The following is a 12,627-nucleotide window of genomic DNA, read 5'->3' on the forward strand; positions in this document are numbered from 1 at the left end:
CACCATCTTAAATAAACATGCCCCATTCAAGAAATTTAGAACCAGGAACAGATATAGCCCTTGGTTCTCCCCAGACCTGACTGCCCTTAACCAATACAAAAACATCCTATGGCGTTCTGCATTAGCATCGAACAGCCCCCGTGATATGCAGCGGTTCAGGGAAGCTAGAAACCATTATACACAGGCAGTTAGAAAAGCCAAGGCTAGCTTTTTCAAGCAGAAATTTGCTTCCTGCAACATTAACTCAAAAAAGTTCTGGGACACTGTAAAGTCCATGGAGAATATGAACACCTCCTCCCAGCTGCCCACTGCACTGAAGATAGGAAATACTGTCACCACTGATAAATCCACCATAATTGAGAATTTCAATAAGCATTTTTCTACGGCTGGCCATGCTTTCCACCTGGCTACTCCTACCCCGGTCAACAGTACTGCGCCCCGCACAGCAACTCGCCCAAGCCTTCCCCATTTCTCCTTCTCCCAAATCCGTTCAGCTGATGTTCTGAAAGAGCTGCAAAATCTGGACCCCTACAAATCAGCCGGGCTAGACAATCTGGACCCTTTCTTTCTAAAATTATCTGCTGAAATTGTTGCCACCCCTATTACTAGCCTGTTCAACCTCTCGTGTCGTCTGAGATCCCCAAAGATTGGAAAGCAGCTGCGGTCATCCCCCTCTTCAAAGGGGGGGACACTCTTGACCCAAACTGCTACAAACCTATATCTATCCTACCATGCCTTTCTAAGGTCTTCGAAAGCCAAGTCAACAAACAGATTACCGACCATTTCAAATCTCACCCCACCTTCTCTGCTATGCAATCTGGTTTCAGAGCTGGTCATGGGTGCACCTCAGCCACACTCAAGGTCCTAAACGATATCTTAACCGCCATCGATAAGAAACATTACTGTGCAGCCGTGTTCATTGATCTGGCCAAGGCTTTTGACTCTGTCAATCACCACATCCTCATCGGCAGACTTGACAGCCTTGGTTTCTCAAATGATTGCCTCGCCTGGTTCACCAACTACTTCTCTGATAGAGTTCAGTGTGTCAAATCGGAGGGTCTGCTGTCCGGACCTCTGGCAGTCTCTATGGGGGTGCCACAGGGTTCAATTCTTGGACCGACTCTCTTCTCTGTATACATCAATGAGGTCGCTCTTGCTGCTGGTGAGTCTCTGATCCACCTCTACGCAGATGACACAATTCTGTATACTTCTGGCCCTTCTTTGGACACTGTGTTAACAACCCTCCAGGCAAGCTTCAATGCCATACAACTTTCCTTCCGTGGCCTCCAATTGCTCTTAAATACAAGAAAAACTAAATGCATGCTCTTCAACCGATCGCTACCCGCTCCTACCCGCCTGTCCAACATCACTACTCTGGACGGCTATGATTTAGAATACGTGGACAACTACAAATACTTAGGTGTCTGGTTAGACTGTAAACTCTCCTTCCAGACCCATATCAAATATCTCCAATCCAAAGTTAAATATAGAATTGGCTTCCTATTTCGCAACAAAGCATCCTTCACTCATGCTGCCAAACATACCCTTGTAAAACTGACCATCCTACCAATCCTCGACTTTGGCGATGTCATTTACAAAATAGCCTCCAATACCCTACTCAACAAATTGGATGCAGTCTATCACAGTGCAATCCGTTTTGTCACCAAAGCCCCATATACTACCCACCATTGCGACCTGTACGCTCTCGTTGGCTGGTCCTCGCTTCATACTCGTCGCCAAACCCACTGGCTCCATGTCATCTACAAGACCCTGCTAGGTAAAGTCCCCGTTATCTCAGCTCGCTGGTCACCATAGCATCTCCCACCTGTAGCACACGCTCCAGCAGGTATATCTCTCTAGTCACCCCCAAAACCAATTCTTTCTTTGGCCGCCTCTCCTTCCAGTTCTCTGCTGCCAATGACTGGAACGAACTACAAAAAGCACTGAAACTGGAAACACTTATCTCCCTCACTAGCTTTAAGCACCAACTGTCAGAGCAGCTCACAGATTACTGCACCTGTACATAGCCCACCTATATTTTTGCCCAAACAACTACCTCTTTCCCTACTGTATTTAATTTATTTATTTTGCTCCTTTGCACCCCATTATTTTTATTTCTACTTTGCACATTCTTCCATTGCAAATCTACCATTCCAGTGTTTTACTTGCTATATTGTATTTACTTTGCCACCATGGCTTTTTTTGCCTTTACCTTCCTTATCTCACCTCATTTGCTCACATCGTATATAGACTTGTTTATACTGTATTATTGACTGTATGTTTGTTTTGCTCCATGTGTAACTCTGTGTCGTTGTATGTGTCAAACTGCTTTGCTTTATCTTGGCCAGGTCGCAATTATAAATGAGAACTTGTTCTCAACTTGCCTACCTGGTTAAATAAAGGTGAAATAAAAAATAAATGGTCATTCTGAGCATGACTCCTCATCTTTGGAATGTTTTGTTCATCGAGTGATGCATAGAATCTTGTCAGTGACATTGTTCTGAATAGTTCTCCAATCACTGCATCCACATTGAAGGTGAAAGGAGAGGAAACCAACAGCATGTCATTTTCCAACACTTTAAAATCCTCACAGTTCAAAGCACGCAGCAGCGATGTATACTTCTCCCGCTGGTCATCTTACAGGGAACAGACTAGTAGTGTCGGAATTTGGATGAGATTGTTGGCTTCTACTTGGCGGGTCAGGTGGAGTAATTTTCCTTTGAAGGCTTTGACAAGGCTGTACATCTGATGTGCAAAAAGGCCCTTCTCTTGTAGTTTGGAATTCAGTTCATTCATGAGGGCCATGATGTTCACGGTGAAGTCAAAATCAGCCAACCATTTTTTATCTTGCAGTTGAGGGAAATCCACACTTTCCTTTAATTTGCAAAAACACAGCTTCTTCGATTTCAGGTCCCACACCCTTTTAAGCACCTTCCCCAAACTCAGCCATCTCACGTTTGTGTGGTAGGGGAGATCTGCACTCTGTCTCTCCCAACAGTGAGACAAACTGACTGTGGTTTAAAGATTTTGCTCTTATGAAGTTTACCACTTTAGTGACTGTATCCACAACATGGCTCATTTTCAGAACACATTTACAAAGCACCTCCTGATGCATAATGCAATGCAGGAAAATTATTTTCTGATCTGGGTTCAGCTCAGCTACTTTATCTTGTATCCTTTTTAAAAGGCCAATGTGTTTTCCTGTCAAGTTTGGGCGCCCATCAGTGGGCATACTTCGCAACACACTAAGTAACCTCCTCCAATAAATCTGTGGTTGTGCTCTTCAATCGACTGCACTGAAGCAAGCACCTCTGTAATTTCAAAATCTGGGGTTATGTCTCGTAAGAATATCAACAACTGCGCCATGTCACGTGCATCACTAATCTCATCCAGGGCCAAGGAGAAATAGGTGAAATCGTTTACCTTGTCTTCCAACTGTTGTTCCATATTCTCGCGATGTTCGTCTTGACAGGGAAACATTTTCAAACAGCTCTTTCTTGTCGGGGCAAAGTATTGCTGCATAGTCAATTAAACATTATTTTATGAATTCGCACTCAGCGAATGGCTTGCCATGTTTAGCAATTTTGTGGGACAGTACATAGCCTTGCTGCTTTTGCAACTGAGAAAGCCACACCTTTCGATGTACTTGTCCTCTGCTCAGAAGACATATTCCTATATTTCTCTGCTTCAACTGGAAGTGTCGGGACAAGTTGTAGTCTTTCAAGACAGCGATGCTCTTTGCACACTAAGCACACAGCTTTCCCTGATATTTCAATAAAGAAATATTTTGTCCACTCTTGCTGGAACACCCTACATTCATTGTCTACTTTCCTTTTCTTTGAAATCTTTGAAAAACACATTTTTGCGCAATTTCGAGCTAGATACTTTTCGCAACTGTGACGTGTGTGTCAGCCTGTCAGTCACTGTCTGTCCTCATGCAGTTGTTATTTATACGTCCCTTCAAAATAAATGTCCCACAAGTGGTGGGAGTTAAATCATAACACAAAGGCGAGTATTCATTGGGCTTTTCATTTGAATAACATTTACGTTTTTCTAAACTTTACTATCACAAATTCTTTTGAAATTCTCCTCTTCAATGGCTGTGCGAAGTTACTGGATATTGGCGTGAACTGGAACACGCTGTTGTACATGTCAATCCAGAGCATCCCAAACATGCTCAATGGGTGGCATGTCTGGTGAGTATGCAGGCCACGGAAGAACTGGGACATTTTCAGATTCAAAGAATTGTGGACAGATCCTTGAGATATGTGCATCATCATGCTGAAACATGAGGTGATGGCGGTGGATGAATGGCACGGCAATGAGCTCGCCATGGTATCTTTGTGAATTCAAATTGATATCAATAAAATGCATTTGTGTTCTTTGTCCATAGCTTATGCCTGCATATACCATAACCCCACCATGGGGCACTCTGTTCACAACGTTGACATCATCAAACCGCTCGCCCACGCAACACTATACATGTGGCCTGCGTTTGTGAGGCCAGTTGGACGTACTGCCATATTATCTTCAACAACGTTGGAGGCAGCTTATGGTAGATAAATTAGCATTCTCATTCTCTGGCAACAGCTCTGGTGGACATACCTTCAGTCAGCATGCTAATTGCACGCTCCCTCAAAACCTGAGACATCTCTGGCATTGTGTTGTGTGACAGAACTTCACATTTTGGAGTGGCCTTTTATTGTCCCCAGCAAAAGGTGCACGAGAGTAATGATCCTGCTGTTTAATCACACCTGTCAGGTGGATGGATTATTTTGGCTCACTCACAGGGATGTTAACAAATTTGTGCACTAAATTTGAGAGAAATAAGCTTTCTGTGCATATGAAAATTAAGACTTATATTTTTGTTCAGTGTATATAGTGATATTTATATTGTTGTTGTTTTTCTATTTTCATTATTTTATTTCACTTAATCCTGCATGTTGGAGCTTGGCGCCAAAGACTTCCACTGTACCCTGAAATCACAACTGCAACACTGTACATGTGACTATTAAACACTCTGAATCTGAAGGATTTTTAGCTATAGGGAAGAGGCGTGGGATGGGACAGCTCAATCAGGTAGTGCAGCCTCCGCCTTTTAATTGACCTAGGAATCAATTATCATGGTGGCACTTCCTGTGCTGATGACTAGGGTGACAACTATTGTGTTTCCAGGGTCATGCTGTGTCGCACTAACAATGTGTTAACCATGTGCTAACGACCAAAGGTGAATAGAACAGAATACAGGTGATGCTGATTGAAGTTGGTGTGCCTTAATCCCCACAGATTCCCCCTCGTTAGCCCCACCATGAACACTATCCTGTTTAGCTAACACTAGAATCGAGAATTTCCTAGTGTTGATGCTGGCAAGTAGCTTATACAGTGCCTTCAGAAAGTATTCATACTGCTTTACTTTGTGTTGTGTCAGCCTGGATTTAAAATGTATTAATTGAGATTTAGAGTCACTGATTTATACACAATAACTAATAATGTCAAAATGGAATTTTGTTTGTATAAAATGTTTGAAATTAATAAAAAATTAAAAGCTGAAATGTCTTGAGTCAATAAGTATTCAACCCCTTTGTTATGGCAAGCCTAAATAAGTTCAGGAGTAAGAAAGTCCTTAACAAATCACATAACAAGTGTTAAACATGATTTTTGACTGACAACCCCATCTCTCTACCCTACACATACAATTATCTGTAAGGACCCTCAATTGAGTAATGCATTTCTAAAATAGATTAAACTGCAAAGACCAGGGAGGTTTTTCAACGCCTCGCAAAGAAGGGCACCGATTGGTAGATGTGTAAAAAAAAAAGTTTTTTTTTAATCCCTTTGAGCATGGTTAAGTTCTTAATTAGGCTTTGGATCACTACAAAGATACAGGTGTCCTTCCTAACTCAGTAACCGAAGAAGAAGGAAACTGCTTAGGGATTTCAAAACAGTTACAGGGTTTAGTGGTTGTGATATGAGAGAACTGAGGATGGATCAACAACATTGTAGTTATGTCCAGAATAAAACAATTCAAAAGCATGCATCCTGTTTGCAACTCGGCACTTATTAAGTAATACTGTAAAAAATGTGGCAAAGAAATTAACTTTTTGTCCTGAATACAAAACGTTATGTTCTGGGCAAATCCAACACAACACATCACTGTGTACCACTTCATATTTTCAATCATGGTGGTGGATGTATCATGTTATGAGTATGCTTGTCATCTTCAAGACCTAGGGAGTTTTTTGGGGTAAAAATAAACAGAAAACAGCTAAGAACAGGCAAAATCCTAGAGGAAAACCTGGTTCAGTCTTCTTTCCAACAAACACTGGGATACGAATTCATCTTTCAGCAGGACAATAACCTAAAACACAAGGGTAAATCTACACTAGAGTTGCTTACCAAGGCGACATTGAATGTTCCTGAATGGTCTGGTTAAAGTTTTGACTTAAATCGGCTTGAAAATGGATGCCAAGACTTGAAAATGGCTTTCTAGCTATGACAACCAACTTGCCAGAGCTTGAAGCCATTTTTTAAAGAATAATGGCCAAAATTGTACAATCCAGGTGCGCAAAGCTATTAGAGATTTACCCCTTTGGCAGCTGTGTAGATCGTTGACCAAAAATTACAATTAAATACATTTTAATCCCACTTTGTAACACAACAAAATGTGGAAAAAGTCAAGGGGTGTGAATACTTTTTGATGGCATTGTGTATGTAAACATATTGCCTTGGATCTTCTGATAAGCTAGCATTACAAAACAATGCTACCATAACCTCAGTCATTCTAGTGTCCTTCTGGAGAAACCCTGATCCACCTAGCATAGCTAGCTATGCATTGATAGCTTCATTGCTGTCTGGCTAGCATAAATAATTAAATCAAAAGAGGTAGCCTGGGTATGTGTATTGAATGCTTACTCCATGTGGTAAACCCCTAGATGACAACCTTTCACCCAATGACCAAATGACCAACCTTTCACCCAATGGCCAATTCAAATCAAATCAAATCCATTTTTATTTGTCACATGCGCCGAATACAACAGGTATTAGACCTTACAGTGAAATGCTTACTCACAAGCCCTTAAGCAACAATGCAGTTTTAAGAAAATAAAGTTGAGAAAATATTAACTAAAGTTTAAACAAAATCTATAACAATAATGAGGCTATGTACAGGGGGTTCCAGTACCGAGTCAATGTGCAGGGGTAAAGGTTAGTCAAGGTAATTTCTACATGTAGGTAAGAGTAAAGTGACTAAGTGACTATAAATAGCTAGCAGCAGCAGTGTAACAAACAAAGGGGGTGGTGTCAATGCAAATAGCCCGGGTGGTCATTTGATTAATTGTTCAACAGTCTTATGGTTTGGGGTTTGAAGCTGTTAAGGAGCCTTTTGGACCTAGACTTGGCACTCCGGTACGCTTTCCGTGCGGTAGTAGAGAGAACAGTCTATGACTTGGGTGACTGGAGTTGTTGACAAAAAATTTTGCCTTCCTCTGACATCGCCTAGTATATAGGTCCTGGATAGTAGGAAGCTTGGCCCCAGTGATGTATTGAGCCGTACGCACTACCCTCTGTAGCGCCTTACGTTGATGTCTTTGCTCATTTTCAGTTATCAGTTTGAAAGATAGTGGCCAAGGTTCAAAGGTCACTTGCTTTCAGCTCAGTTTTATTGGAGCTTTGGTTATGACTTCCTCACTCGCCCGAGTGTCAGCAAGCAGACCAGTGGACGAGGCTTGGTCCCAGACACACACATAAACACACACCTGTCATCCGTGAGTGGAGCCCCCAAAGAGCAGACGGTGAAATTGTAAAGGACGGCAGAAAAACCTGAGAGATACCTGGGAGAAAGACAGGTAGGGTGGCAGTGCTTCATGTCATGTTTTGTGTGCTTGTTAGGTGTAGGGGTTAGACTGTTGACATTGGTCAAACAAGCATGTCGTTAACATTTTATTTGCATAACCCCTCTCAGGTGATCTAAAGATGTTCGACTAAGTATTGACACACTGTCAGTATGATGAATTCAACTGCAACATGCTTCAACTAAGTTTAAAGAAAACATGTTAGCAGAGTTAGCCTAGCTAAATGGTTTTAGACTGTTTGAGTATACAGATATATAGTCCTGACTATGGTTTTGCACAGTTAAAACTGTTAAAAACTGGGTGTACTTTATTGGCTAGTGATGTTGATGGGCTAATCAAGTCTTTGCATTTGCCCCTTTATTTGCATAAACGGCATGTCAGATGGATAGTATTAACCACAATGCACCATTTTGACCATTGATCAGATTAAGAAAAACTGTGATATCAAGTGATGCATTATGTAATCGTAGTATGCGTAAAAGGACCAAATAGATAGAGAGAGTGAATAGATGGAAATGGAGTCAAACAAAAATGGCATGCTATGTGAAAATGTAGAAAATCCACGTATCATCAGGTAACAGAATCTGAGAAAGCATTTTAGATGCGTTTGGCAGGTCATGAATATAAATTTGAAGGTCCAAAAATCGATCCCTGTGGTACACCCTCTACATTTGATCTCAAGAGGGGGAGGATACTCCTGGAGATATGGTCAATTGTATTATCAACAGTATCAAATCTTTATGCGTCCAGTGGGTCCGACCTCCCAAGTGCCCTTGAAGTTCTGACTTTGGACTGTAGATGACCATAAAGTCTTATCAATGTCCTTCACTGTTCCCTATGCACTTTCAGAGGGCCAATCTGTTAGCATAAATCGATTAATTCTTCCTTCTTTCTCCTCTTACTGAAATACAGTCAGTGTTGAATACACACACAAGCGTGCACACAAACACACCCACACACTAGGTCAAAGACAAATATTGACATTGAGAATTGTTAGAGGCAAAGCATTGAATTGAAGGAGATGGCGGAAATGGGTAAACCTAGTTAAACAGCATTCTACAATATACCGAGTAGACCACTACGTTGAGAATTACTCTAACAGTAAATGTATATGGGGCAAAAGTCATTGCAGATAACACTATAGTAATATACACTGACTTTGACCCCATTTAATGGTAACACACACACATGCAGATCCAGTCAAAAGTGTGGACACATCTACTCATTCATGGGTTTTTCTTTATTTGTACTATTTTCTACATTGTAGAATAATAGTGAAGACATCACAACTATGAAATAACACATATGGAATCCTGTAGTAACCAAAAAAGTGTTAAACAAATCAAAATACATTTTATATTTGAGATTCTTCATAGTAGCCACCCTTTGCCTTAATGATAGTTTTGCACACTCATGCCTTTCTGTCAACCAGCTTCACCTGGAATGATTAGTTCCCACATATGCTGAGCACTTGTTGGCTGCTTTTCCTTCACTCTGCGGTCCAACTCATCCCAAACCATCTCAATTGGGTTGAGGTCGGGTGATTGTGGAGTCCAGGTCATCTGATGCAGCACTCCATCACTCTCCTTCTTGGTCAAATAGCCCTTACACAGCCTGGAGATGTGTTAGGTCATTGTCTTTTTGAAAAACAAATGATAATCCCACTAAACTCAAACCAGATTGGATGGCATATCGCTGCAGAATGCTGTGGTAGCCATGCTGGTTAAGTATGCCTTGAATTCTAAATAAATCACAGACAGTGTCACCAGCAAAGCACCATCACAGCTCCTCCTCCATGCTTCACGGTGGGAACCACACATGCGGAGATCATCCGTTCACCTACTCTGTGTCTAACAAATACACCAAAAATATCAAATTTGGACTCATCAGACCAAAGGACATATTTCCACCAGTCTAATGTCCATTGCCCATGCTTCTTGGCCCAAGCAAGTCTCTTCTTATTATTGGTGTCCTTTAGTAGTGGTTTCTTTGCAGCAATTCAACCATGAAGGCCTGATTCACACAGTCTCCTCTGAATAGTTGATGTTGAGTTGTGTCTGTTACTTGAACTCTGTGAAGCACTTATTTTGGATGCAATTTCTGAGGCTGGTAATGAATGCTCACTGGAGGAAATCCTGGAGGGAGCAGGACCCTGGACAAGGGCCGGGGAATATCGCCGTCCGAAAGAGGAGATAGAGACAGCGAAAGTGTAACGGTGACGATACGAGGAGTAAGCTCAATGAAGCAAGCACGAGAGTCAGCCCCAAAAACATTTGGGAGGGGCACACGGGGAGATTGGCGGAGTCAGGGGTTTAGACCTGAGCCAACTTCCCGTGCTTACAGTGGGGAGCGTGTGACTGGTCAGGCACCGTGTTATGCGGTGATGCGCACGGTGTCTCCAGTGAGCATTCACAGGCCTGTGCGCTCTGTGCTAGCGCCCCGCATTTTCCGGGCGGAAGTGGGCATCCAGCCAGGATGGGTTGTGTCAGCTCTACGCTTGAGACCTCCAGTGCGCCTCCACGGCCAAGTGTATCCAGTGCCTGCTCCACGCACCAGGCTTCCAGTGCATCTCCCCAGTCCGGTGAGATCTGTTCCGGATCCACGTACCAGGTTTCCAGTATGTCTCCCCAGCCTGGTAAGCCCTGTGGCAGCTCCACGCACCAGGCTTCCAGTACGTCTCCTCAGTCCGGTGAGACCTGTTCAGGCTCCACGTATGAAGCCTCCAGTGATGATCCATGGCTCGGAGCCTCCAGTGATGATCCATGGCACGAAGCCTCCAGTGATGATCCATGGCCCGGAGCCTGTAGTAGTGATCCATGGCACGAAGCCTCCAGTGATAATCCAGCGCACGGAGCCTCCAGTGATAATCCAGGGCACGGAGCCTCTGGCAACGGTCCCCAGTCCGGAGCCTCCTGCGGTGGTCTGGCGCCCTCGGTGGCGGTCCGGAGCCTCCGGCGATGATCCACGGTCCGGTTCCTCCTCCGACAATCTGCGGTCCAGAGTCTCCATCGACAATCCACAGTCCGGTTCCACGGAAGCGGAGGGATCAGCGTGCGGAGCGGGGGCTACTTCCCGAACCGGAGCCGCCACCGAGGATAGATGCCCACCCGGACCCTCCCCTATAGAGTCAGCCTTGGGGGGGGGGTACTGTCACGCCCTGACCTTAGAGAGATGTTTTATTTCCCTATTTGGTTAGGTAAGGGTGTGATTTGGGTGGGCATTCTATGTTTTCTATTTCTTTGTGTTTGGCCGGGTGTGATTCCCAATCAGAGGCAGCTATCTATCGTTGTCTCTGATTGGGAATCATATTTAGGCAGCCTTTTTCCCACCTATGTTGTGGGTAATTATTTATTTTCTGTGTGTGTTTGTGTGCGCCACGGTTGAGTCAAGTTCGGTTTCTGTTTACCTGTTTTATTAAAATATGTGGAATTACATGCACCCTGCGCCTTGGCTCATCTATGACGGGGAGTTTGAAGACAGTGAACGTGACAGTATCCCCATTTATTTGGACACATTTCACCTCGTCGGCTCAGGATTCGAACCCACAATATTTCAGTCACTGGCCCGATGCTCTTAACCGCTAGGCTACCTACCGCCAATATAAGTGTATACAAGTTATAGTGTTAATATTGTGTATTGGTAACAGCACTTCCTTTCTCTCGTCAGATTTGAACATGGACTTCCTCCTCAACTTCCTGTTTAGCCCTCTGCCCACCTCGGCCATCGTCTCCCTGTTTGCCTTGATGGGGGCTGCCCTGGTCTACCTCAACACCAGGCCTAAACCCCTCACTATGCCTGCAGACCTCAACTGCCAGACCGTAGGAGTCAAGGTAAGGACACTCTCCGGCTGAATTCCAAATTGACCCCTAGCCTCTACCTACACACTAGGCACTCATGTATCTGAGAGGATTGGATCACATGGTTGAGGGTCAATTCCATTTCAATTCAGTCAAATCAGGAAGTCATAAACAGATTCCAATTGCAATTTTCCTCATTGCTTTTCAATGTGTCTTCCCTTATATGTCATTGCTCTCCCTCATGTCCAGGATGGAGCGAGGAAAAGTGCCCTGCAGGAAGATGACAACCTGATGTCGTATTTTCATGACGACGCCAGAACACTGTACGAAGTTTTCCAGAGGGGACTACAAGTCTCAGGTCACCACCATATATTCTTCTGTCACATATATCTTGTGTCTGCACTAAGAATAAGAGAGGTGTTTGGAATCAAATTAGAATACATAGTAGTATTCATGTCTGACTGAGCGTATTAAGGTCAGTGAGATTGTGTGGTTATCATAATGAGGAGATCAAATCCATGTCTCCTTTACAGGTAATGGACCCTGTCTAGGCTACAGGAAACCAGGGCAACCGTACCAGTGGCTGAAATACAAACAGGTATGACACTATCACTGATATTACTTACATAGGCCAGCGTTTCTCTGGGTCTGAATTCAGAAAAGATTTTGTATACAACATTTTGGAAAAAATACTGAACGAGCCAATGGCTTTTCTAAGTGGTTCACGCTTTTACGTTAATTTGTGTTTGTATGTGTATTTATTTGGTATCCCAATGTGTTAGGTCCTGTCCTAACACATTAAGGCACTTACATCACACAAAAAAACCTTACATCATATAACATTATTACACCACTACATTTCTACAATACAACATTTATAATACCACCATACAACAATATTACAATGTACACTACCGTTCAAAAGTTTGGGGTCACTTAGAAATGTCCTTGTTTTTGAAAGAAAAGCAATTTCTTTGGTC

General features: G+C 43.2%; 2 protein-coding genes across 2 annotated transcripts in view; one reads left to right on the top strand and one right to left on the bottom strand.

Moving 5' to 3' along the window:
• gucy2g (guanylate cyclase 2g) overlaps positions 1–10,859 on the bottom strand; it is a 125,442-nt gene extending 114,583 nt beyond the window's left edge. The window contains exon 1 of the mRNA XM_064993546.1: positions 10,674–10,859. Within this exon, the coding sequence (XP_064849618.1) occupies positions 10,674–10,859 (186 nt within the window). The remainder of the gene's footprint in view (positions 1–10,673) is intronic.
• The window catches only part of acsl5 (acyl-CoA synthetase long chain family member 5), a 33,240-nt gene continuing 28,287 nt past the window's right edge, over positions 7,675–12,627 (top strand). Inside the window, 4 exon segments of the mRNA XM_064923668.1 lie at positions 7,675–7,844; positions 11,517–11,680; positions 11,897–12,005; positions 12,181–12,245. Coding sequence (XP_064779740.1) covers positions 11,525–11,680; positions 11,897–12,005; positions 12,181–12,245 — 330 coding nt within the window. The 5' untranslated portion in view covers positions 7,675–7,844; positions 11,517–11,524.

The sequence above is a fragment of the Oncorhynchus masou genome, chromosome 18, assembly GCF_036934945.1.
Source record: "Oncorhynchus masou masou isolate Uvic2021 chromosome 18, UVic_Omas_1.1, whole genome shotgun sequence".
Lineage (NCBI taxonomy): Eukaryota > Metazoa > Chordata > Actinopteri > Salmoniformes > Salmonidae > Oncorhynchus > Oncorhynchus masou.